This window comes from Erythrolamprus reginae, chromosome 3, assembly GCF_031021105.1.
Source record: "Erythrolamprus reginae isolate rEryReg1 chromosome 3, rEryReg1.hap1, whole genome shotgun sequence".
Lineage (NCBI taxonomy): Eukaryota > Metazoa > Chordata > Lepidosauria > Squamata > Dipsadidae > Erythrolamprus > Erythrolamprus reginae.
In genome coordinates this window covers 124,822,245-124,849,136 of record NC_091952.1, presented here as the reverse complement: position 1 = coordinate 124,849,136, position 26,892 = coordinate 124,822,245, and the positions used below count along the sequence as shown (strand labels likewise).

The following is a 26,892-nucleotide window of genomic DNA, read 5'->3' as shown; positions in this document are numbered from 1 at the left end:
GCAAACGTTCTCCATACCTGGAAAATGCATGAAAACAAACATTCATGCTGACACAGGAGGGGGGGGGAATCTCCCCAGCTTTATAATAAGGGCTTCTATCGATAAACTGTGACTTCAATATATTCTATTTATTAGTCTATAGCAAGGGTGTCAAACAAAGCAGAAAGTAGAGGCGGCACTTTTTTTCACAGCAGAACAAAGGACGATTGAGACATGAACATTTTGCTAGATAGAGTTAAAGTTGAAGCAGTGACGTCTCCAAGGTCACCTGCTGACTTTTATATCTGATCAGGAATGATTTCCTTAATTATGGAGCCTACACTTTTGCGAGAAGTTCGGCGTGCAGAAATCTATTACTTTTCAATGAATACAAATATGGAAGATACAGTGATAAATTCCTCCTCTATTTAAAATTTATCCCTTCTCTCTAGCTACTGAAAATTATAACTTCCTAAAATTAGGGTAAAGGGAGGGTCAATGAACAGATATTTTATATTCCATTAAGTTCTCCCATATTTTGATTAGTACTAAGAACAATGGGAAGGTTATGATGATTAGCATAGTGGCTAAAATCAACACACACCAAATTACTTTGTTCTGACTGAATAATTATTGGAACAAATTATACCTACTTTATATATTTACATGTACTGTACATGGCTAAATCGTATCATCCTGTAGTATAGGATTTCTTCCATTTCAATCAGCAGCAACAACCAACCCTCCCCCCATACAACTTTCTGAAATGAATTAATACTAGCAGATATATTGGTTGTAAAATTTTCTCCATCCTGATTTACTAAGAAAATGGGTACAATGCATGGAGAGAGAGGAAAGGAGATATGCGATAGATTAATGATACCTAGAGAGAGGGGGGGAGATGATCATGAAGAGAGAGTGAAAAGGAACTAGTGGGGTACATCAATGACCATACCTTTATCCCACCACTAAGAAAATCTATGAAGCAATGAAAATGCATACTTCACCTGTATGGATGAAAGTGTGTTTCTTCATGTCAGATTTCTGGTGGAACCTCTTTCCACAGTACTGACATGGATAAGGCCGGGTATCTGAGTGGATGAGAAGGTGCGTGGACAAAGTGGAAGATCTCTTGAAGCTCTTCCCACAAATCTTACAGTCAAAACTGCGTTCCTGCAAGATGAAAACAGACTTTACTGGACTATGCAAGGCACAGCAATACAGTTAAAATATTAACTGTCTTATCCTCATTAATTTATTCCCAATATAACAAAAGTAGATTAAAAAGTCTATTTTGTAAAACAAATTCCTACAGTGTATAGTTTTAAAGACCTAGGGAAGAATCTTAGTGGAAGAAGGAATTAAGAAATATTATTAATGATCTGGAATACTTTTGTGGGGGGAAAGGAATGAAACTAGATGATAATTAATCTATCTATCTATCTATCTATCTATCTATCTATCTATCTATGGTATCTATCTACGGTATCTATCTATCTATCTATCTATCTATCTATCTATCTATCTATCTATCTATCCACGGTATCTATCTACGGTATCTATCTATCTATCTATCTATCTATCTATCTATCTATCTATCTATCTATCTACGGTATCTATCTACGGTATCTATCTACAGTATCTATCTATCTATCTATCTATCTATCTATCTATCTATCTATCTATCTATCTGAAGAGGCAACAGCCTACGATCTCTGGAATGTTTAAAATTTATTTAAAACTACTAAAATTACTTAGATTTTCGTTAATCTTCTACTAACTTCGTCAGAGTATTAAAATCCCCATTGAAGACATAGTTGATCTTATATAATGCTGCTCAATTTGCTCATTGCCTGCGTCCTAGGCTCACACCCTTCTTTCCCTCCTGCATATATATTTCCAGATATAAAAACATTTATAAATTATCTACAAATAATTAAACTTTGGAAAAATAAATAAAATTAAGTAAAGCTAGTACAGTGTTCAAAGATGGCAAATTTATGGACTTTAATTGCCAGAATCAGCGTAGCTACCAACTAATGGAACACAACCTGACTCTGGACATATTTCAGAATATTCAGAAAACTCTCTCACCAGGATACCTTCCTACAGAAAGTAACAAATACCAACAAACTTCTAAAATAAACTGTATACACCGGAAGAATCCATTAACCTTTTAATAAAATTAATTGCCATAAGATATTTTTATTTTACAGAAAGAACCATTGTACACAGGGAAAATCCTGCTTTGGGAAAAGGAAAAAAGGAATCCAATAAATGGCAGAAACTTTATTTTTTAAAAACTTCAAAATGCTTCTGCTTTGGAAGAAATGTGCATTTGCACAGATGTCTCACTCCTCTGGGTTGTCATTTGGAAAGTTTGACTTGCAACCTAAGGAAACTGCCTTTGTGTGAACAGCATGGAGGAACAATGTGACAGGTTTATTTTGTGGTTTTTTTGGGGGGGGGGGAATAAATGACTCACCCAACAAATGGAGGTGTATTGAGGCTCAGACTCTTTTTATAAGTAAAATTCTTCAAACAGAACAGAATTACCAAATGGTTGTTTGACTGTTTACTTATTAACTCTAGAAATTCATAGATCATACCTTCATCCCAAAGAAATCTCAGGACAGGCTACCCAGACATAAATACTAAATATCTCTGTGCGTTAAGAGCTACAAATATAATTTCCCACAACGTGTAGCTTGTGTAGAAAGCCAAGTAGGAAGGTGATAACTGCTATAACCAGATGTTAAAACAAGCAAAACACTTGTGAAAGGTGTAGGGAAAATATATTACTTTCCAGAATGACTTATGCTATACATCCCTTTTCAAAATCTGATATTAATCTACAAAAAGGATTTGCTTGAGTGCAAGATTTTCTTTCGCAAACGACAAGTATACCCTACCTATACTGACTTCATTTAGGTCAAGCTACCCAAATATGTACAGTGGTACCTCGGTTCTCGACCACAATTCGTTCCAGAAGTGTGGTCGAGAACCGATTTGGTCGAGTACCGAATTAATTTATCCCATAGGAAATAATGGAAATGGATTTAATTGGTTCCCAGCCCCTGTTGACTCGCTGGGAACCAATTAAATTTATTTTCTTTATTTCCTATGGGATAAATGTTACCGCCGGGGGCGGCTGCAATCCTGGCAGCTTCAGGAGGCTGAGGAGCGCTCTAAGCTGCAGGAAGGGTGGGGGCGGCTGCAATCCCAGCAGCTTCGGGGGGCTCCTTTCCTCAGTGCTTTGTCTTATTACCTGTAAGCAGCTGTACCAACTTTCTCCTTCCCGGCGGCAGCAACGGCGGCGGCTTCCCTTCAAGTAGCAACAGCGCTGGGAACGTCACGTAATGAAGGGAAGCTGCTGGAGCGGCGGCAACTGCTGAGATGGCTCCGGCAGCTTCCCTTCATCACGTGACGTTCCCGGCGCTGTTGCTACTCGAAGGGAAGCCACTGCCGTTGCCGCCACCGGGAAGGAGAAAGTTGGTGCAGCTGCTTACAGGTAATAAGACGAAGCACTGAGGAAAGGAGCCCCCTGAAGCTGCCGGAATTGCAGCCGCCGCCACCCTTCCTGCAGCTTGGAGCGCTTATAGAGCTCCTCAGCCTCCTGAAGCTGCCAGGACTGCAGCAGCCCCCGGCAGTAACATTTCAGATAATGAACAAAATTTTCTGTGGCTGTTCGGTATCTGAATTTTTGTTCGGATACCGAAGGAAATTTTTGCCGAAAATTTTGTTCGGTATCCAAAATGTACAACAACCAAGGCATTCGAGAACCGAGGTACCACTGTAATTTGAAAAGGCTTACAAGCTCCCACTGAAGCAAATGGGTAGTAACAGACATGAAAATTCCATTCAGATTCCTTTACATAATACCTTCCGCAGCCTATCTTCAAGTCTAAATTGGATGTTAATTTATTTTGTACTTTTTTAAAAAAAAATTTTTTTATTGCCATTAACATCAAGAACATATTCAAAACATCAACTAAATATCAGAAACGCATCATCTATTGAGCCAAATTATATAATAACTCAAAATTTAATTGATTTTAATTAATACCCTTTGTTTGCTGCCCATTGATATGTTATAATGACCTTCCAGTGGAACAGCTTAAAATTTTATAATATAGCTTAGATTGCTCCGCCTATTTGGAAATAACTTCCACAATCTTTTGTCATCATCCATATAGCAGCTAGGACTGATGGAAGAAGAAGGTTAATTTGAAGAGCCTGCATGGGACATGTCATATGTAAAGCTCTCTTCAATCCCAATAAATAGGAGTATAAACATTTCTGTCTATAAATTTTTAGGGAGTAGAGTTATTTTCAGGAACAGAAAAGATTGAGAAATATAAGATGACAGAGACTATATCTCACAACCTAGATTAGCTTCTTCCAAAGCCAAGAAAAAAACAAGAAAAACATGGAAAACAATATTCTTTAAATTCATCTGGTACATACAGTTTAAGTTTCCTACGTACTCAAGCACCTCAATAATCTGGGCAGCGGCGGCGGTACATTGCCTTGGCGATGCCCAGCCAGCCGTGCAATATGGGGCCTGGTTTTCCCCCAGTACTACCACTGAGCCCCCCAATTCCCATTCCTAAATTGGATGTTTATAGAGAAAGTGAGATTTAGTTACAATAATTGTGATTAGGTCTCCGTCTACCAGTTCATAATGGAAATCAATCTAATCTAGAACTTCCCATCCAAGAACAGTCATCTAGGTCATAATGAAGCTGCGAGAGCAATTATGGGCTTCTCTAAGTATGCCCATATTACTCCAACACTCCACAGTCTGCATTGGTTGCCGATAAGTTTCCGGTCACAATTCAAAGTGTTGGTTATGACCTATAAAGCCCTTCATGGCACCGGACCAGAATATCTCCGGGACCGCCTTCTGCCGCACGAATCCCAGCGACCGGTTCGGTCCCACAGAGTTGGCCTTCTCCGGGTCCCGTCAACTAAACAATGCCGTCTGGCGGGACCCAGGGAAGAGCCTTCTCTGTGGTGGCTCCAACCCTCTGGAACCAGCTCCCCCCTGAGATTAGGATTGCCCCCACCCTCCTTGCCTTTCGCAAACTCCTTAAAACCCACCTCTGCCGTCAGGCATGGGGGAACTGAAACATCTCCCCCTTGCCCATGTTGTTTTGGTGTTAGATTGATTGTGTGCTTGTTTTTTAATATTCTGGGGTTGTTTTTTATGAATTTTTTAGCTTAAATTGTAATTGTATTGGTGGGTATTGGATTTGTTATTATGTATTGTTTTTACCTTGTTGTGAGCTGCCTCGAGTTTGCGGAGAGAGGCGGCATATAAATCCAATAAATCAAATCAAATCAATCAATAAGCAGGTTTCAACCCTTCTCATGGGTGACAACTGTCAATTTTCAATTGGTATCGTAAAACTAGTAGATCCAATAAAGAAAGCAACATATTATGGGAAATTGTTTATCATCTTGGAGGAAATCTGAAGAAGCTGAACCACAAGGGCTTATCCAAATTAAACTGGAAGGTCTATTATTACATTGGTGATGAAAAGCACCTTTAAGTCTGTCAGAAATTTAAAACCCTGAGGTAATATCATAATGCAGAAAGTAGGCCTCAGTTAAGAATGCTGAGTCATTCTTAACTGTCTGTCAGTTTGCAGTTGAGCGTGCAGCAACCTAGCAATTATGTGAAAAGTATTTAACTAGACAAGAGCTCCCTGCTCTTTTTCTCTGTCTGTTTGCTGTTAGCTGTCTGCTGTTCATGAGAAGTATGCTTTGAAGAAGCTGTAATGTTGTACAAGCTGGTTCCTGTGAGTTATTGAACTAAGATGGTTGCAGCAAGGTACTAGTAAGAGGCTAGTTTATTGTATCATGTCTCTTAAGCCTTATGCAAATAATAGGAAAAAAACAAGGTTTATACTAAGTATGCTGCTTAAGCAATGTAAACGCAAAGTTTTTAAAAATGAATGAGAATTTTATGAGAAAAAGCCCTGACTAATTGTCCTTATAATGCAGTTAAAAATCACCTGTGGCAATGTATTCTCTTCATTAAATAAACTAAATAAAAATGTAGTTTTCCCTGAATTTTCTTTCTTCAGACTTTCTTATATACTCTTCTTTATAAGAATTGGATCTCTTAAAGGTTCTTATGAAAATGATGTGAAGCAGTAGTGATAAAAATCAAGGGGGGAAAAACCAGGAATATCATTTTCTGCATTTAGTTGGAAATTTCTTCAGCCATAAAACTCCACTTTTCAGTTTCAGGTTCTGAGATATTTTAAGAAGGCACCCTGGGGCTCAAATGCCACTAAGGTAGTCCTCAACTTGTAACAGCTTGTTTAGTGATGGTTCAAAGTCACAAAGGCCTTGAAAAAAGTGACTGATGGCTGTTTTTCACACTTATGACATTGCAGCATCCCCATGGTCAAAATTCAAACGCTTGACAATTGACTCATATTTATGACGGTTGCGGTATCTGGGGTCACGTGATCACCTTTTGTGACCTTCTGACAAGCAAGGTCAACAGGGAAGCCAGGTTCATGCACAGTGATCCCTCATTTTTCGCTGGGAATGCGTTCCAAGACTACCCGTGAAAAACGAATTTCCGTGAAGTAGAGGAAAGAGTATTTGGACTTTTAAAACCCACCCTTTGCATTAAAACAGTCATTCTATAATGTTTCTCAGCTGGAACTACGTGTGATATCCTACCAGTTTCCTTAATAGAGTACAGTAGTACTGTAGAAGAATTTTATGAATTTTTAATGGATTTAAAATTTTCAATGCATTTAATGGATTTAAGCCCTCTTTAAAAACCCGTGAAGTAGCGAATCCGCAAAAGATGAACCACGAAGTAGCGAGGGATTACTGTAACACCATTTCACTAACTTAGCAACTGCACTGATTCATTTAAAAACAGTGGCAAGAAAGGTCATAAAATGGGGCTAACTTCACTTAGCAACATAAATTTGGGGCTACGTTGTGGTAATAAATCAAGGACTACTTCTATAATTCCTTTGATCTTCTCCCCTTACTGGCCTGGGTCACGTATAGCTGTTTTCACGTATAAGCTGGTTATTTGACTCTTTAATAGATCTTTCCCCAGATGGGCTACAACTAGAGTTCTACTGGAGGAATCCTTTAGAATTAATACCTGGGAGTGCACAGCTTTATGCTGCTCCAAGCTAACGGCATGTCCAAATGTCTTGCCACACATTTCACAAGCGAAGGGCCTGGTGCCACTGTGGGAACGGCGAACATGCACCTCTAGGCCATGCGGAGTAGAGAAGTCCTGAGAAACAAAGAATGAAGGAAAACATCAGTGTTCGAGGCGAAAGAGCCAGGGTGGCACAGTGGTTAGAGTGCAGTACTGCAGGCTACTTCTGCTGATCACCTACTGCCAGCAGTTTGGCAGATGGAATCTCACTAGGCTCAAGGTTGACTCAGCCTTCCATCCTTCCGAAGTCTGTAAAATGAGGATCCAGATTGCTGGGGGCGATATGCTGACTCTGTAAACTGCTTAGGGAGGGCCGTAAAGCACTATGCAGTGGTATATGAGCTGAGGTGGCGCAGTGGGTAGAGTGCAGTACTGCAGGCCACTAAAGCTGACTGCTAGATCTGCAGGTTAGTGGTTCAAATCTCATCACCGGCTCAAGGTTGACTCAGCCTTCCATCCCTCCAAGGGGGTAAAATGAGGACCCAGATTGTGGGGGAAATATGCTAGCTCTGTTAAAAAGTGCTATTGCTAACATGTTGTAAGTAAGCCACCCTGAGTCTAAGGAGAAGGGCGACGTAAAATATTGAATAGATAGATAGATAGATAGATAGATAGATAGATAGATAGATAGATAGATAGATAGATAGATAGATAGATACATACATACATACATAAATACATACATAAATACATAAATACATAAATATAAATAAATATAACTCTAAGTGCTATTTCTAAAGCTGACAGCCGTTCTGACTCAAGGCCCTTGGTGACACCAAGTGAGCAATAACCAAAAGACATTGTAGAAAGTGTAGAAAGGACTTCTACAAACCACAACAGTGGTTTGCTGTTGGCAATTAGTGCTGTTCTCCTAGGAATTGTATTCTAGAGGTTTCCTAAGACTGGTTTCATTCAAGGATTCCCAGTTTAAGCTATTCTGTATGTCCAAGTGGCCAGGGTATTTTTTTAATATTACCTATGCTTTCATAACAAAAGTCAATCAACTAATTAGTTCAACTGAAAACTGGATTGCTTTGTGTAAAGGATGCTAGACCTTTTGTGACACATAGCATGTAATGAACATAATTGTGAAGAATCCACTCAGATAAGGAAAAATATATTAATGGTGACTTATAACCAGAGCTATATATGCTATCCCACAATCAGAATCACAATACTAGATTTGGGGGTTGTTGGGGGTGGGTTGTTGTTGTTGCTTGTTTTTGAAAATGTGAGTTGAATTTCATGTCCTGCTGTGAATTTCTCATAGATATCTGATGAATCATTATGCAAAAAGAAACAATAACAACAACAACAACAACAACAATAATAATAATAATAATAACATCAACATCATCAACAACAACAAACAACAACAACAAACAACAAACAACAACAACAACAACAACAATAATAATAATAATAATAATATTGTGGCCTGATAACATCAGATCATTTTGAATCATGTGATCAATAAAATATCAGGGCACGTTATGTGACACTCTGACCCCACCTCCCATCACTTCTTCAAATCATTGATCCACCTCTCTTTTGACCACCTTTGCCTTTTGGTTTGCCCATTCTTGGCCTGGCCCCTCAAAATTAGAATTTAATTCCTACCTTGCTGCATTTGATGCATTTGTATGAGCCACTGCTGAGCAACAGGGGGCGACAGAGGAGTTCGGATTCCAATTTGATGCTATTTGCACTCTTCTCGGGTTGCAGCCCAGGTGGGGTCTCCACAAAGATTCCAGGGGTGGCAACTGGCCGCTCAAAGAGTCTCGGAGAGCCAAAGTCACCATAGAGTCCAAGGGCTGAGTTACGCTCTGAGGCATACAGAGCAGGCTCAGATCCTCGCTCACAGAAGAGACCGCGTTCCAGAGTTGAGCAAGGCCTGCAGTTCTGTACCAAGTGTCTCAGTTCAGCGTTTCCCAGGCTGCTCCATGTGTAGGGTTTCAGGGGCAAGGAGAAGGGAGAAGGTTCATCTAAAGATGGACAGATGGACCGCTCAGAAGCTGGTAAGATACAAATAGAGTAGAGACAATTACTAGGAAGCTCATGCATTCCCAAGCCACAGGGAAGGGGAGGATAGGGTAAAAAAGGGAAGGGAAAGGAAGGGTAGGGTAGGAAAGGGAAGGGTAGGAAAGGGAAGGGAAGGGAAGGGAAAGGAAGGGTAGGGATGCAAAGGGTACGGTAGGAAAAGGAAGGGAAGGGTAGGAAAGGGAAGGGAAAAGAAAGGTAGGGAAGGATAGGGAAGGATAGGGAAGGATAGGGTAGGGTAGGGTAGGGTAAAGTAGAATAGGGTAGGGTAGGAAAGGGAAAGGAAGGTAGGGATGCGAAGGGTAGGGTAGGAAAAGGAAGGGTCGGGAAGGATAGGGAAGGATAGGGTAGGGTAGGGTAAAGTAGAATAGGGTAGGGTAGGAAAGGGAAAGGAAGGGTAAGGATGTGAAGGGAAGTGTAGGGAAAGGAAGGGAAAGGAAGGGTAGGGAAGGATAGGGAAGGAAAGGGTAGGGTAGGGTAAAGTAGAATAGGGTAGGGTAGGAAAGGGAAAGGAAGGGTAGGGATGCGAAGGGAAGTGTAGGGAAAGGAAGGGAAAGGAAGGGTAGGGAAGGATAGGGAAGGAAAGGGTAGGGTAGGGTAAAGTAGAATAGGGTAGGGTAGGAAAGGGAAAGGAAGGGTAAGGATGTGAAGGGAAGTGTAGGGAAAGTAAGGGAAAGGAAGGGTAGGGAAGGATAGGGAAGGAAAGGGTAGGGTAGGGTAAAGTAGAATAGGGTAGGGTAGGAAAGGGAAAGGAAGGGTAAGGATGTGAAGGGAAGTGTAGGGAAAGGAAGGGAAAGGAAGGGTAGGGAAGGATAGGGAAGGAAAGGGTAGGGTAAAGTAGAATAGGGTAGGGTAGGAAAGGGAAAGGAAGGGTAGGGATGCGAAGGGAAGTGTAGGGAAAGGAAGGGAAAGGAAGGGTAGGCAAGGATAGGGAAGGAAAGGGTAGGGTAGGGTAAAGTAGAATAGGGTAGGGTAGGAAAGGGAAAGGAAGGGTAAGGATGTGAAGGGAAGTGTAGGGAAAGGAAGGGAAAGGAAGGGTAGGGAAGGATAGGGAAGGAAAGGGTAGGGTAGGGTAAAGTAGAATAGGGTAGGGTAGGAAAGGGAAAGGAAGGGTAGGGATGCGAAGGGAAGTGTAGGGAAAGGAAGGGAAAGGAAGGGTGGGGAAGAATAGGGAAGGATAAGGTAGGGTAGGGTAGGGTAGGGAAGGGAATGGTAGGGTAGGGTAGGAAAGCGAAAGGAAGGATAGGGATGTGAAGGGTAGGGTAGGGTAGAGAAGGGTAGGGTAGGGTATGAAAGGGAAAGGAAAGGAATTGTAGGGTAGGGTAGGGAAGGGAATGGTAGGGTAGGGAAGAGAAGGGAAATCTGCTTTACCAATGTTACATTGCAGTTTTATGACAACTGACTCTCTCATTTATCTAGTGTTCTAAATAAACAAAAAAAAATTCTATCAGAAATAACATGCAGTGAAGAAGTTAGACTCTCCTGTAGACTAGAAACAGTCTGAGAATGTAACCAATTGCAATTGTCTTCAGCATTATTAGAAACTTTAGTGGTGTGACATTTCTAGGAGGAGGTGGAATGGGCTTTCCAAAGCAGAGTTCCATAGATAATTGACAACATTAATAATATGGAAAACATGAACAGAAAATCTTCAAGTGAGAAGGTTTAGAAGCAAATCCAAACAACCTACAATTGAGGTTATATTTCTAATAGACAAACAAGCAAGCAAGCAAACAGTATCTACCTGCCACAAAGTAAAAATACCTGGGCCATAAAGATTCTAGGATATAACTTTTTTATTTGGTTTTCTTGTTTTTCTGCACATAAAAAAAAAAGGATGGTTGCTGATATTCCTCTACAACAGGCTCATGATCAGATTGCTTCAATGATTCCTCTGAAAACAATCAACTCTTGCAAACCCCAACCAAGGATCTTTTGACTACGCACTGCTGATTTTGCAAATTTAGATGTTTGCTTCTCTTTTCTTTTTTTTGGTCTAAACTGACATTTCAACTATATGAGTAAAACTTTATTTGTGAATACACCACAGGGATGTCCTTGTAATTTTCTTGGCAACAGTACAGAGGTGATCTGTCATTATTTTGCTCCAATATTTCTAGGTTGTGTGGGTTTAATTCTGGTTTTTTTTCACTGATAGGTTTAATATACAGAATCCCCTGAGAATTCTACTGGCCTCCCATCCAAATGTTAACCTGGCCCAAACCTGCTTAGCTTTTTCAGATCAGGCAGTACTATTAGCTTTACAAATATTGGATACATTATTATATTTCAACTTGGAAACTGCAAGGTGTCTCTTTACACTGAATTAGACATTTTAAATGCAATTATTAATTAACTGAATTAATTAGAGTGCTTTGTGATGGGACATTTAAAAATCTTCACCTTATTTTTTAAAGATACTTTTATTTTTAAAATAGAGGTTCGGTTAAATTTCAGTTAAAATGAAACAAAAAATGAAAACAAGTCTCAACACTTGGAAAGGCAAATCTATCTGCTCTCAACTCTTTCTTTCTGCCTTCCTTCCTTTCTTTCTTTCCCTCTTTCTTTCTTTCCTTCCTTCCTTCTTTCTCTCTCTTTCTCTTTCTTTTTTTCTTTCTTCATTCAATTAAATTATGCAAAACCAAAGGATCAATATCAAGTATTATTTGTATTTCCCACAATAAGGTAGTATCAGAAAATAAAGATGCAGGTGAGTGCACTGGTGGAGCCTGGAGCTTAATCTTTTGATCGGTGTATGCTTTGAGATTGTTCACATCCATCCTGACAACTACTTTAATGGCTATTAACCTCTCTCACACACACACCTCAAAGACTGAAAAGAAATGCAGCAAATATTCACATCCCCCTCTTCTATTTTAAAGTATTATTATTATTGTACAAGCTAACCAACGAAGATGTATTTAAATCCTATTCCTCCTCATAATATCCCAATAAATCATCTTTTGGAAATGTGGGAGGGGGAGAGATAAAACAACGTTATAAAGAAATTAAAAGATGGACTGTATTTCAGCAAAGGAATAAAAGATACCACAGGCCTGGAAGACAAGGGGATTTAAAATGGCCTTTTAAGCTGTTTGTCTTCAGATGTGTATTGTCTTCTGACAATTAAGAATACATGCCATTTTTCAATGATGGGCTTTCATTCATATCAAAGGCAAAGAAATAAAAATGTCTGTAGGCTCAGTAGATATTCCCAAATTATTCTGTTCCTGTTCTGATCCTTTCCCTTTGTGAAAGTCTGGTGACTAACAAAACACATCAGAAAGTCTTTGAGGACATAACAAAAATCGCATATTATAAAACCCAGGGGCGGCCCTAACCAAAGGCTGACTTAAACCTGAAGCCAAATAAATCCGCTTCTGTTTTGGGTTGCAGGGTTTAATTGTTGTCAAATATTTCCTTCATTATTCCACATGGGCCAATAGTAGCTGATTTATACTTTATGTTTGTGTTGTAGGTTTTATAACTGGGGTTTTATTGTTTTAACATTTATATTTGACTTCTTTTATCATTGTAACAGAATAGAATTCTTTATTGGCCAAATGTGATTGGACACACAAGGAATTTGTCTTGGTGCATATGGTCTCAGTGTACATAAAAGAAAAAGATGCATTTGTCAAGAATCATGAGGTACAGCACTTAATGATTGTCATAGGGGTCAAATAAGCAATGAAGAAACAATCAATATTAATAAAAATCTTAGGATACAAGCAACAAGTTACAGTCATACAGTCCTAGGTGGGAGGAGGTGGGTGATAGCAATGGTGAGAAAAAAACTAGTAGAAATAGAAGTGCAGACTTAGTAAAAAGTCTGACAGTGTTGAGGGAATTATTTGTTTAGTAAAGTGATGGCGTGGGGAGGGGGGAACTGTCCTTGTGTCTAGTTGTCTTGGTGTGCAGTGCTCTGTAGGAGGGCAGGATTTGTATTTTTATAGTGTTGTAAGCCGCCCTGAGTCCCATAGAAGTTGAATAAGTAAGTAAGTAAGCAAGCAAGCAAATACTGTTCTTCGAAAATTTGTATCTTAACTGTGGACCTGCTGGTAAAACAGCAGAAGGGCGGGAGCTGGCTCATTCCCAAAATTGCTTCCAGGAGCCACATAACCAATTTCAAGGCATGGTTTTCCCAAAAGGCTACTTGCTCCTCCCACTAACCACCCTCCAAGTCCTTCAGGGTGTTTTCTGCTATATTCCTGCTAGCTGCTTACTTTGGTCTTTGTTTACTTAAACAGGTTTGGGTTGGTGGTTTTTTGGTGTGTGTGGGGGGGGGGGGGGGGTTAGGGGAGTGGGGGTAATGTCATCAAAGAGTGAAGAAAAACTCAACGGGCATTCTGTTTGCCCCAAGGATATTTTACCTACAGATGACACCGTTTGGGGTGGCTTTGAAATAAATCCTGATCTATACCTGCGCTGGCTCCGTTTCTCATTTCATTTGGCCTGAGCCCAAAAGTGGACACTTTTTACAGCATCCAGTTCTGTCAAATTTTTGATCTCCTCCTTTGGAGAGGTGTGTGTTTGTTTGTTTGTTTGTGTGTGTGTGTGTGTGTGTGTGTGTGTAAAAAAGCAGCAGGCTGTTTGCACTTCTCCTCAGGCTATATCTTCATAAGTAATGGAAATTATCTGTTAATTAAACTAACCCGGGGTGGGGGCTTTCTCTCCTACCAGAGAGCCGTTTTCAGGATTTGGGAATAGGATTACAGTATTTGATTGATTGATTGATTGATTGATTGATTGGTTTGCTTGTTTGCTTATTAGTTGGTTAGTTAATAAGTTAGTTAGTTAGTTAGTTAGTTAGTTAGTTAGTTAGTTAGTTAGTTAGTTAGTTAGTTAGTTAGTTAGTTAGTTAGTTAACTGAAGGTTGCTTTCTCTCCTACAATAGAGCCTTTTTCAGGATTTTGGAATAGGATCGTTTATTTGATTTATTGGCACTGATTTGTTTGCTTGCTTGTTTGCTTATTAGTTAGTTAGTTAGTTAGTTAGTTAGTTAGTTAGTTAGTTAGTTAGTTAGTTAACTGAAGGTTGCTTTCTCTCCTACAATAGAGCCTTTTTCAGGATTTTGGAATAGGATCGTTTATTTGATTTATTGGCACTGATTTGTTTGTTTGCTTGTTTGCTTATTAGTTAGTTAGTTAGTTAGTTAGTTAGTTAGTTAGTTAGTTAGTTAGTTAGTTAGTTAGTTAACTGAAGGTTGCTTTCTCTCCTACAATAGAGCCTTTTTCAGGATTTTGGAATAGGATCGTTTATTTGATTTATTGGCACTGATTTGTTTGTTTGCTTGTTTGCTTATTAGTTAGTTAGTTAGTTAGTTAGTTAGTTAGTTAGTTAGTTAGTTAGTTAGTTAGTTAACTGACCGGGGCTCTCTCTCCTATGATAGAGCCGTTTTCAGGATTTTGGAATAGGATTGTTTATTTATTAGAAACATAGAAACAGAGAAGATTGACGGCCGAAAAAGACTTCATGGTCCATCGAGTCTGCCCTTATACTATTTCCTGTATTTTATCTTAGGATGGATATACGTCTATCCCAGGCATGTTTAAACACATATTGATTTGTTTGTTTGTTTGCTTGCTTGCTTGCTTGCTTATTATTCATTCATTCGTTTAGTTATTTAGTCAGTTAGTTCCCATTTTCAGCTGCCAGAGAGCTCTTTTTAAAAAACGCTTTTCTTATTCCAGCGGTAAAAACTTCTCAACCGGCTTTCGGAAAGAAAGAAAAAAAGAGGAACTTTGTTTTTTGTAGTTTAAACCAAAAAGAGGAGGGGAGGGAGGGGAGGAAACAGAGGGAAAACGGGCTGCTAAAGAGACCGGCCTCGCCAAGCGGCGAGCTCGCGGCTTCCTCCGGAGTCCCGCCACATCAAAGGCCGAAGGAGCCACCCGAGACGGCGCTGCTTCTCCGAAACGGTCGCCAAGGAAGAGCCGCGGTCGCCGTCGAGGCTGCTTCTACCGGGCCGGCGAAAGGAAGGGCGCCTGTCAATCAGAGGCGCCTTTTGGCTTCCTTCCCTCCCGTCACTTTTTCCCCAGAAAAGGAAAGTTGGGCTGTTCAGCGCTTTCCTTGGAGGGGGACGCCAGCCCGTCGCCTAAATCCCCCCCCCTTCCCCTGCAGGCGTCCACCCGACCCTTCTCCTTTCCCCGGCTCTGCTTCTCTCCTCAACCCGCTGGGGAATTTCGCTAGGAGAGTCCGCTCCGATCTCTTGCGCCGCAGTGGATTCCAAGAGATCACCAGCGCTTAGATTTATATCCCGTTTCGCGGTGCTTTTGCAGCCCGCTCTGAGCAATTTACAGAGTCAGCATATGTTGCCCCCAATAATCTGGGTCCTCGTTTTACAGACCTCGGAGGGATGGAAGGCTGAGCTCAACCTTGAGCCGGGTGAGATTCGATCTGCCAAACTTCTGGCCAGCTGGCGATCAGCAGAAGTAGCCGGCGGTACTATTGCACACACACCCCTTCCCAACAATTTGGGGCCTAGTTTTACCCAACCTTGGAAGGGTGGGAAGGCTGAGTTAACCTGGCTTGAACCGGTCGGGATCGAACTCCCGGCAATGGGGAAGAGAGTCAGCCTGCGATGCTGCATGCGGGCGCTTCGCTCCTTTCTCACCTCGACGCGCCCCGTCTTCTTTTCCCTATTCCCTTCCTGGGCTCACACGTTGCATCGAAACTTAAGCAAATGGGCGGAGGGTTCTTGGAAGAAAGCAACGCTCTCAGAACCGATTGGGGAAGGACGAGGGAAAAGAAGGAGGGAAGGAAGGAAGGAAGGAAGGAAGGAAGGAAGGAAGGAAGGAAGGAAGGAAGGAAGGACTCGTCCCCTTCCTCGCGGGCTTTCCAGCACCTGAGGTTCAACCCCCCAACTCCAGGCGGGCTTCTCCGGCTTAGGAAGCCTCGTTGAACTCAACGCGACTTGTTCCGCAGCAGGAAACCGAAGACCCCCCCCTTTAAAGCAGACCTTTAAGGAGCCCTGGCCCAAATAACGGAAGCACCGCTCGTCCCGTAGTTTAAATGGTGAAATGAAGCCACCAAACTAAGCCGGCGAGCGGCGACCCGCAAGGTTTGAGTCATTGGCTTCCAACGATTCAAGAACAACGGAGGAAAAGACTAGGTTGCGTTAGGGCGCAGCGAAAAGTCGGTATAAGCTCTGAGTAGAGTAGAATAGAGTAGAGTAGAGTAGAGTAGAGTAGAGTAGAGTAGAGTAGAGTAGAGTAGAGTAGAGTAGAAACATAGAAGATTGACGGCAGAAAACGACCACATGGTCCATCTAGTCTGCCCTTATACTATTTTCTGTATTTTATTTTAGGATGGATATATGTTTATCCCAGGCATGTTGAAATTCAGTCACTGTGAATTTACCAACCATGTCTGCTGGAAGTTTGTTCCAAGCATCTACTACTATTAAAAGTTTATAACAGTTATTAACAGAAGTTGGAAGGAACCTTGGAGGTCTTCTATTCCAACCCACTGCCTAACCAAGAAACCACACACCACTTCAGACAAATGGTTATCCAACATCTTAAACACCTCCAGTGTTGGAGAATTCACAACTTCTGCAGGCAAGCCGTTCCACGGATTAATTGTTCTAACCGTCAAGATATGTCTTCTTAGTTCTAAATGGCTTCTCTCCTTGATTAGTTACCACCCATTGCTTCTTGTCTTACCGTCAGGTGCTTTGAAAATAGTTCTGAAAAGCTCCCTCTCTCCTTCTCCCTCCCTTTAAAAAGACCCATCTATTTCTTCTTCTTCTGAAAACAGCCCTCCTGGTGGCTTTGTTAATATCAGGGTCCCGAAACCTGGCAACTTTTAAGACTTGTAGATTTCAACTCCCAAGAATTTTCCGGCCAACACAGCTGGGAGTTGAAGCCCAAGAGTCTTAAAATTGCCAAACATTGAAGACTTCTGGCCAACTTTAATCCCGATTTTCTGAAATCTGAATGAATCAGGCACGGGGATCGCGAGTGACTGGCTACTTCGGGGGTTCATCCGCCGGAACGCGCCCTCGTTCAAAGCCGCCCGTCTCCCCTCCGCCGCCCCCTTTTCATTTCCTTACCTGGGGAGGCCGAGGGGGAGGGCGGTCTCCAAAAATCCTCCATCTCGGCGGCCCGATCGCACAGGCTGCCGCTTTCGCAGCTAGGGGCCGAATCGGAGCTGCTGTCCGCCCCATCGGGCGCCTGAGAATCCGGGGAGAGGCGATCTGGTTGGAGATCCCGTTCGGGAAGAGCCAGGGGCAAAACCGTGCTATCTGTCCAGGAGTGAGAACAAGAGAAGAAACGGCAATTGTGTTGGTGGTGGTGTTGTCATCGTCGTCGTCCCCCAAGATGCTGTCGATCCCCGATTTGGGATTTAATTTATGGAACTTTATTGAACTTTTTGGGATGGGTGGGAGGCTGAATCAAAGAAGGGAATCGAAGCACTTCGACTCGGGTTCCCACGACCCCTTGTAATGAGACACGAGTCCGCTTCGCTACCCCTTCAAGAGATCGAGTTAAGCAAGACACGAATGTTTTAAAACGGGACCGGCCGGTTTTGTGGGTCAAGTGGACGGGGCGGGAGATTGCAGGCCGGTTCGCGTCTCCACCGTCAGCCCCGCCTGCTCCAAACCCGGACCTTCTCCGGGATCTCAGCCTGCGGGAAGCAAGGTGCCAGAGGGGATCGCCTTGCGCCTCCCAGGCGGCAGCTAGGCAGAGGGAGGGGAAGAAAGGTCTCCCCGGAGGGCTTTTTGGCCCTTACCTGCGCAGATCTGAGCCAAGACGCTCTCCAAGGTGCCGCCGTAGTCGCCGTCGGGGACGCGGGGCTGGTGGTAGCTGTGAGCCTTCTTGCTCTTCACCAGGAACGACCGAGGCATGGCGAGGGGGGGCTCTGAGGCCGGCCGCTCCCTTTCTCTCTCTCTCTGTCCTCCCCCCGGCTGGCTCTTTGCGCGCCTCCGGACCCCTTTGGACTGAATCAGGCGCAGCGGCGTCCCTCTTGCGCGCCGCCGGCAGCGAAGCTCTCCAAAGCCCTCCAGGTCGCGCTGCCCGAGACCTAGGCGGAGGGGGAAAGCGCCATTGGTCACCGGTCTCGAGGGAAGGCGGAGGGGGAGGAGCGCCGGGCCGGGAAGCCGCCCTACCATCCGCCAGGTGGCATTCACACAGGTGGCCGCCCCCCAGCCCGACGGGAGCGCGGCTCCAACCGCCCGGCTCTTTCTCCAACCGCTTCTCGCCCTCTGCCGCCACCCGCTTCGCTGGCGCTGCCCTTTCGGGCGGTGGGCGGGGTGGAGGTGGGGGGAATTCAAGCCTAACGGAGGAATAGACGGTTCTTCAAAAAAGAAGAAGAACGAAGAAGAAGAAGAAGAAGAAGAAGAAGAAGAAGAAGAAGAAGAAGAAGAAGAAGAAGAAGAAGAAGAAGAAGAAGAAGAAGAAGCAGCAGCAGCATGGCCCTCCTCCAGGAAAGCTCGCCCCTCCCGCCCCGCCTAGTTCTTTTTAAGCTATTTAGCTTAAAGCGGATCCGGTCTTAGGATCCGCTTGCTATATTGCGTCCAAAATTGGACTATGTGTGTGAGAGAGGGGGGAGAGAGGGAGGGAGAGGGAGAGAGACAGAGGGGGTGAAGGAAGGGAGAGGGGAGAGGGGGAGACAGTGGGGGAGAAAGGGAGAGAAAGGGAGGGAGAAGGAGAAAAGATGGGGGAGGAAGGGAGAGGGAAAGAGAGAGGGGGGATGAAGGAAGGGAGAGGGAGGGAGAGAGACACACACAAAGGGATGAGAGAGGGAGGGAGAGGGGAGAGGGAGGGAGAGGAGATGGAGGGAGGGAAAAAGAGGGGGATAGGGAAGGAGAGAGAGGGGGAGAAGGGAAGAGAGAGGGACGGAGAGGGAGGGAGAGAGGGGGAAGGGAGGGAGAGGGAAGGAAGGGGGAGAAAGAGAGGGAGGGAGAGAAGGAGAGGGAGACGAGGGGAAGGAGAGGTAGAGAGAGAGAGGCAGAGGGGGGAAGAGGAAGGCAGGAAGAAGGGGAGGGAGAGAAAGAGAAATTTCAAATGTCAAAGTTTTTTTTGCAGCTGAGCGAGTTTTTCAACCGCGTCCAATGCCTGTCCGTCCGTCCGTCCGTCTTTCCCCCTCTCCTTCCCCCTTTCCCTCTCTCTCACGCACACCAGGCATTAAAAAATAAACCCGCACGCCTCCAACCCAAGGGAAACACTGCGGTGCAGAACAAGTTGCGCTTTTCCGTTGAAGCAGTGCGTCGCGCACCTTCTTGGATATCGGGGATCCCCGAAGTCCCCTCCGTCCGCAGCGGTAGCCTGGTGGACACCAAGTACGGCGGGGCTTGGATTCCCTGGGCGACGGACGGGGCAGTTCGCACCACCCAAGATTTAAAAAACCCCCACCGCTTCAGTTCCTGGACTTCGGCAGGCGAGTGCCACTCTTTATCAACCCTTCTCAAGCCATCTTGGCTCCCGCCCTTCTCTCTTGGTTAAGCAAAGGGATTCCTACCACTGATAGCTATTTCTAGGAAAACGCGCACGGCGCGCTATTCCCCTCGAGGATCCTATGCTCTTTTTACACCGCCCTACTGGAAAGAGAGCGGGGCGCGTAGCTTCTAGACCAGTGTTTCCCAACCTTGGCAACTTGAAGTTATTTGGACTTCAACTCCCAGAATTCTGGGAGTTGAAGTCCAGATATCTTCAAGTTGGCAGGGTTGGGAAACACTGGTCTAGACAGCTCGCTTGAGGCTTATTTTCGGGGATAGCCAAAAAAAATGCCGCATCCTCCAAACCCTCCTCCGTCCCTCTAAGGTGGTTTAAAAATCCTGAACAATCCGAAGCGGAGATGCCAAGAAACTAAGATCAGAGGGAAGGCGATTTAAGTCGATCAAACGCCATCCTCGGCGAGAGGATTCTCGCTCTTCCATTGGTGTTTTTTTTTTTAGGGAGAAAGTTAAACTGCGAACAGCTGTGGGCAATTCCAATATTTTCACTTCCTGATTTTAAAACCAGTTTCACTAATCTCGGCTTTTGCAGGGCAAGCAGGGTTTGAATTTGCAAGCGAGAGCAACGGCGAGGAAGGGAATCCGGAGAACGCGAAGGTGGGAAACCTCGAATGTCCCGTTGTTCATCTCAAAGGCCCTCAAAAACTCGCTCGTCCGACTTTATCCGTGTTTAGCTGAAACGTGGCTTATCCGATTCACACCCGATCTTCTGACTCCTTTGACAGGGCATCTCTAAACCAACTTGTCTCAAAAATGGCTGCCTTTCCTTAGCGTTGTTGAGTCTGTTGGCTTTAATCGTCGCTACTGTTCGTGATTTAGGAGTTAGGAGTAATTTATGGTGCGATGTATTGTGTCAATACAGAAATAGAATAGAATAGAATGTTATTGGCCGTGTGATGATGTGCACATGCTCTCAGCATACATAAAAGAAAAAGATACATTTGTCAAGAATCATGATGTACAACACTTAATGATTGTCATAGGGGTCAAATAAGCAATAAATAAACAATATTAATAAAAATCTTAGGATACAAGCAACAAGTTACAGTCGTAGAGTCCTAAATGGGAGAAAAAGGATGATAGAAATGATGAGAAAAACTAGTAGAAGTAGAAGTGCAGATTTAGAAAAAACTCTGACAGTGTTGAGGGAATTATTTGTTTAGTAGAGTGATGGCGTTCGGGGAAAAACTGTTCTTGTGTCTAGTTGTCTTGGTGTGCAGTGCTCTGTAGCGACGTTTTGAGGGTAGGAGTTGAAACAGTTTATGTCCAGGATGCGAGGGGTCAGTAAATATTTTCCTCGCCCTCTTTTGGTTTACAGTACTGTATACTGAAACCAGGTTAGCTGTGTCTTGCTAATGCGTCCCTAGAAGCATCAATAAAGCCTGATAATTGAATAGGTTAGTTCAGTATTTCCCAACCTTGGCAACTTGAAGATATCTGGACTTCAACTCCCAGAATTCCCCAGCCAGCATTTGAAATATCTTCAAGTTGCCAAGGTTGGGAAACATTGGGTTAGTTGAAAATTTGATTTGTGGCTTAATCTGCCCTTTAAATGCACTGATTTCTCACGATGAACTGGTACCCTAACAAAGGTGTGTGTGTGTATGGTGGGGGGTTGATGGTGACCAAAATGATGACATGCTAGATCAATTAACGCTATGTGTATGCAACTAAAATTAATTTCACCACTGACCTGGAAGGAAGTCCATCCGGTTCTTTGGGGCATATATAAAGGATAATATTTATAGCTCAGGCTTGAAATGAGTCATTAGTGCTCTCTGAGCTTAGTGGTTTTCTTGCAGACGTTTCATTGCCAAACTAGGTAACGTCATCAGTGCTTTAACTCAAACTCTTGCTCCGAAGACACCAAGGATCCACATATCCGAGTACACATATAGATAGACTTGCGCTCCCAGTATTTAATGGTCTTTCCCACAATCTATTAGATAGTTTACCCTGTGGATGTTAGTGAGTCGATCTTCTCAACAGAATAAATCAATTCAGGGCTGAGACGGATTGTTAAACTGACTTAGGGACGAAACAAATCTTTAGGGTTGGTTTGTTTGTTTTGCACACGCCCCTTTTCTCCTGTGTCGGAAATGGTGGTCGGTGCTTTGGGCAACCAGAATTCTCCAGGGAGAAGAGAAAAACGGATAATTTAAAATGGCTTGTTTATTCGGCGGGGTGGGGCCCAAAAAAACAAGAGCCTCATAGAAATCTTGTGGTCTGCTTGCTGTCTTTAGGGTTGCTGGATTTTAGACACGAACTTATGCCACAAACCGTTGGTGTTTACTCAACGTAGGTTTCTGACACTTGTTTGTTTCTCTTCACTGGACCGGAGGGATAAAAAAACTTGCATTCTAATAATCAATGCACCACAGTGTCATTTTATCCTAATAGAAGAGAATTATGGAAACGTTCACACTCGCTTCTGGAAGCGGCTATTAGTCATGCTTGTGTCCACATTTTACCTGCCTTAAAAAAAAAAACCCTCACAAGAAGCAAAATTCAGGAACGTTTGGAACCAGCTGCTTTCTCCCCCTTTTGGAGTACTGCATAGGACGTGGGAGGGTGGAATATTCAGAGAGATACAATCTAGATAAAGTGAGGTACTAATAAAGCCTTAGTTAGATCACACCTGGAGTACTGCATCCAGTTTTGGTCACCACACTATAAAAAAGATGTTGAGACTGTAGAAAAAGTTCAGAGGAGAGCAACCAAGACGATCAAGGAACTGGAAGATAAAATATATGATTAGGGGACTGGAAGTTAAAATATTGCAAGAACTGGGCATGGATAGTCTAGCAAAGAGAAGGACCAGTGGAGACATGGTAGCAGTGTCCCAATATTTGGGGGCTGCCACAGAAAGGAGGGGGGGTCAAGCTATTCTCCAAAGCACCTGAAGGACAGACAAGGAATAATGGATGGAAACTAATCAAGGAGAGATTCAACCTAGAAAGAACAAGGAACTTTCTGACAATGAGAACAATCAACCAATGGAACAGCTTGCCTTCGGAAATTGTGGCAGCTTCCTCACTTGACACTTTCAAGAAGAGAGGGTTGACTAGATGGCCTACAAGGTCCCTTCCAACTCTGTTAATCTAGGACCGGGTTAAACATGGGAAGTCGTTGCAAACAGCCAGATGCTAGCTAGCTTGAGAAAGTTGCTGTGAATTCGGAAGGGCGGGGCTGGTCAGAGAAAATAAAGAATCATTACCTCTCTTTTTTTTTCTATACTGACCAGTCCTCCGCCCAAACTCCCCAATTTTAGAGGTAGACAAGATTTTGGAAAAGCTGCACATCCACCCCCTCCCCCAAAAAACCCTAGGGTGGAATGATCCGGGTCCATCTGGGCTTTGCAGCAGCCCAACGTGTGTTTAAAGCATTTAAGGACACCTAGGATTGCAAGCTTGATATTGATATTTACTTAGCTATCATTCCAACTGTACTCAGAGGGTTAGATTCAGATTTGAGTCAAATCGTTTTCAGGCAGTTTTGTTTGGTTAGCCTTCAGATCAATATGGGATACCGTTTTTTCCCCCTTCTCCCTCCCAAGACACCCCCCCATCCATCCAGAGTAAACAAAGAGACATTAAAACGCCCTTTGATGATAGAAAAGGAGAACGCCTATGGGTTCACCCAACAATGTCAACCCACTTGCTGAATTCTGGCTTCACACATTACGTCAAGTTGCCTCTTGAAAAAGCACCTTTGGGACCGAGCCATCAAGGTTATGAAGTGATAAAAACATAATCTACTAAGACTCACCTGATGGAACGGGTTATATCAGAGGTCTTCAAACTTGGCAACTTTAAGACTTCTGGCATAGCATAGCAGGCTGGAGAATTCTGGGAATTGAAGTCCACAAGTCTTAAAGTTGCCAAGTTTAAAGACCTCCCCTGGGTTATATGGTGAACACGGCCAGTGAAAGGAATATGTTACATAAATGTTCTCTTGGATGAAGTCACTTTACCAGAACCGAAAGGTCCTGAGAATTACACCTATAGAATTCCGTTTTGAAAGGTGAGTTGAATTTTACATAGTTGAACTCTTAAGCCAACAACAGGTTTTATCCATTAATGAAAGAAGTATGTGTTTAAGCAGAAGGAAGACTATTTCCTATTCCATTTACAAGAACTGAAGTTATTGTGGAGAAAATGCCAACAAAAATATCAATCAGTTGCACCCAGCATACTACACACCTATGCACTTGCTTTCAACATGTAGCACATACACACACACTTACAGTAAAGTGATTAAGGGAGTCCTGTACCTCTATAATTTAAGTAATCATTGAATAATTTGTGGTTTCTAACATTCCCCCCCCATCTTATTTATTTTATATTCTACCCTTGGTTCAAAAGTTCAAGGCAGGACCTATAACGCTGGCTTCCCCTATTTTCCCCACAGCAATTCTGCAACTTAAGGTGGGCTTGGAAAGAGTGACTGGCCCGAGATAAGTCAGAGCCCTTCCAGGAATGAAGGTGGGGTGTTCATGGGTTTGTAGAGGAAAGAAATACGACGGAGTGACTTCTATTACTGAGATTAAAAGGAGAAAAGAAGCTGGCATTTGATTATATTTTAAAACTTACTACTTGGGAATTCACCTTTCTTCTAAAGTCCTGGCGTCCCAATGTGGGGCCCACGCCCCACAGGGGGGCAATTTCATTTTTAATGAGGGCAATTGAAACCTTGTTTAAACCTGGTTAATGGCCTTTTAGGCTTCCTCCGCGTGAGTAGTTCACTTTTTAAATAATAAGAATTATATGTGAGGGGGAAGGCCTCAGGATTTTAGAGATGCTTAGGTGGGCATGGCCAAAAAAAGGCTGGGAACCACTGTTCTAAAGTAATATAGGCGGAAATCAAGATTCACTTAATAGCATTTACATTTTGGGGGATTCCAACGTTTTCGTCGGGACATTGGCCTGTTCAGAGCTCAAGAACTAAGGGAGCCGCTGCCAGAGACGAATCCTGACCGAGGAAGATCGAACCGTCTGCTTTCCCGCAGATCTTTAAAACTGATGGAGGCGGAAAAGAGATAAGGCCGATTGATTAGGATACCGATGCATATCTTTCCAGGTTTTCGCTGTGCGCGCTTTCATCCCACACCCACACCCTTAAAAAAAAATTAGCATTGCAGAAATAATGTGCAAATATAAGTGAAACAGGACAGAAAGAATGGTACCCATAGCATTACCATTAAGAACACAAAACCTAATAGCATCCTATCCGCCAACCCGTGACTTCTCCCGCCACGTAAGTCTAAGGGGGAAACGCGGGAGGGGGGGCTACCACACAACAAGGCAAACAACAGTCCAAAAGGAAAAAGCTCACTTCCCAAAAGAGCCATCTGTCCCCCTTTAGCAGGGGTCTTCAAACTTGGCAACTTTAAGACTGGCTGGAATAGCTGGCTGGAGAATTCTGGGAGTTGAAGTCCACAAGTCTTAAAAGTTGCCAAGTTTGAGGACCCCTTGCCCTTTAACCTCGCTAAGGCGAAAGTCCCCGGAGATGGTTCTTGGATTGGATCAAAAGTCACAAGACACGCGACTGCGCTGGACAGACTTCCCTTCCTTCTCTCTGCCCGCGTACCCAGAAAGGTACCCAGAGGCGCAGAACGCCTACTAATCTGCGGATCTGGAAATCCGCCGGCTTGGCTCCGCAAGCCTTGGCAATCGGCCGCTTTCGTCACACACTGCTTTGGATGGCGGTGGGAGAAAACCGCCCGCGCCCCACCTGCCGTCTCTTTCATCCTTGAGAAGGGGACGGCGGGGCGGAAAATTGGAAAGGGAAATCAAAGCCTCTTGATAGATTGGCTGCCTTATCTGGCCAGCCACCCAGTCTCTCTCTCTCTTTCTCTGTGTGTGTGTGTGTGTTTGGAAGGTGGAAGGAAGAGGGTGGGGGAGAGACAGATGGACGGACAGACAGATGTTGGACGTGGTTGAAAATCTCGTTCACCTGCAAAAAATAACCTTGACATTTGAAATCTCTCTCTCATACACACACACACACATAGAGCGCCCCCAGTTGAATTAAGAGGAAGAAATGCGGAGGCGGGCGGGGCATTCCAGAGGAGCGCCCAGCTCCGCCTCTTCTTCTCCCGCCCCCGCCTGGTTTCCCCAGATGTCTCCGGGACTGGGTAGCAGCCTCCCCCACCCCCACCCCAGTTTCAAAAAGTGAGAGGCACGTAGGCAGCCTAACAGCTGCTCTCTTCTGGCCCACTTCACGGTCGGAAGACGAGTCTCTTTCTGGGGTTGCTTCTCCAACTTCTCTTTTGCCCTTGCGCCTACAGGGGTAGATAAAGTTGGGTCTTCTTCTTAGACTTCACCTCCCATAATTCCTGAGCTAGCATGACTGGCTCAGGAATTCTGGGAGCTGAAGTCCACAAGTCATAGAAGAGCCCACTTTGCCTGCCCCTTCTCTTAAAGAAGCTCGAGCTGAAAAAGTGTTTCTCGAGCTGGCGATTCCGATCTCTGTTCAGCTCGGTGCACGGTGACTTTCGAGCTATTTATATATACGGTATATTTCTCTCCATTACTAAACTGAAATTGTGTACGGCGTTCAGCCGAGGAGCTGATTGGAGATAAGATATGTTATCTGCTCGGCATACATTCATACACGGTTCTTTAAAAACCCACATTCGCATCCGAAATAAGCCTCGCTGAAAAAGCCCCTAAAACTACAAGAAAGGTGCAATCGTTAGTCTTGCCTCCCCCCCCACCCCAATTTCCCTCTGTCTACCAATCTGGATTCCGTCCTATCAAGTCTCAGGCTAGCCTGAGTCCCTGAGGCGGCCACCCAGAGTCCTTAGGGCAGGGGTAGGCAAAGTGACCTTTTCCACACTGTCAATCATTGCAACATCCCCAGGGTCATATGATCAAAATTCAGATTCTTGGGCTCATATTTATTTATTTGGATTTCTAGGCTGCCCTTCTCCAGCGGACTCGGGATGATTAATGAAAGGTGCCACGTCCTGGGGTCCTACGACCTTCTGACAAGCAGACAGTGGGGAAGCAGGAATCAATTGCCATGATTCACTTAACAGTTGTGGCATAAATGGTGGTAAAATGGGACAACAACTATCTCACTTAGCCAAAGAAATTTTGGGTTCAACTGTGGTCGTAAGACATGGTCTACGGGTATTAGCAATTGCCTTACATAGAGCCCTATGCAGGGGTGAAATTCAAAAATTTCCCCTACTGGTTCTGTGGGC

The 26,892-nt window shown here is 43.8% G+C and overlaps 1 protein-coding gene across 3 annotated transcripts in view; it reads right to left on the bottom strand.

The window, feature by feature from the left end:
* Nucleotides 1-26,892, bottom strand: part of GFI1 (growth factor independent 1 transcriptional repressor) — a 35,545-nt gene that overhangs the window by 5,741 nt on the left and 2,912 nt on the right. Inside the window, exons 1-6 of one of the 3 annotated variants that reach the window (XM_070746545.1) lie at nucleotides 23,451-23,531; nucleotides 17,960-18,250; nucleotides 17,280-17,471; nucleotides 8,807-9,201; nucleotides 7,124-7,261; nucleotides 987-1,152 (exon numbers count right to left, since the gene is read on the bottom strand). In XM_070746545.1, the coding sequence (XP_070602646.1) occupies nucleotides 987-1,152; nucleotides 7,124-7,261; nucleotides 8,807-9,201; nucleotides 17,280-17,471; nucleotides 17,960-18,074 (1,006 nt within the window). In that variant the 5' untranslated portion in view covers nucleotides 18,075-18,250; nucleotides 23,451-23,531. Of the gene's footprint in view, nucleotides 1-986; nucleotides 1,153-7,123; nucleotides 7,262-8,806; nucleotides 9,202-17,279; nucleotides 17,472-17,959; nucleotides 18,251-19,444; nucleotides 19,522-23,450; nucleotides 23,532-26,892 lie in introns of those variants that run through there. The other 2 variants (XM_070746547.1, XM_070746546.1) reach the window with 2 other exon arrangements.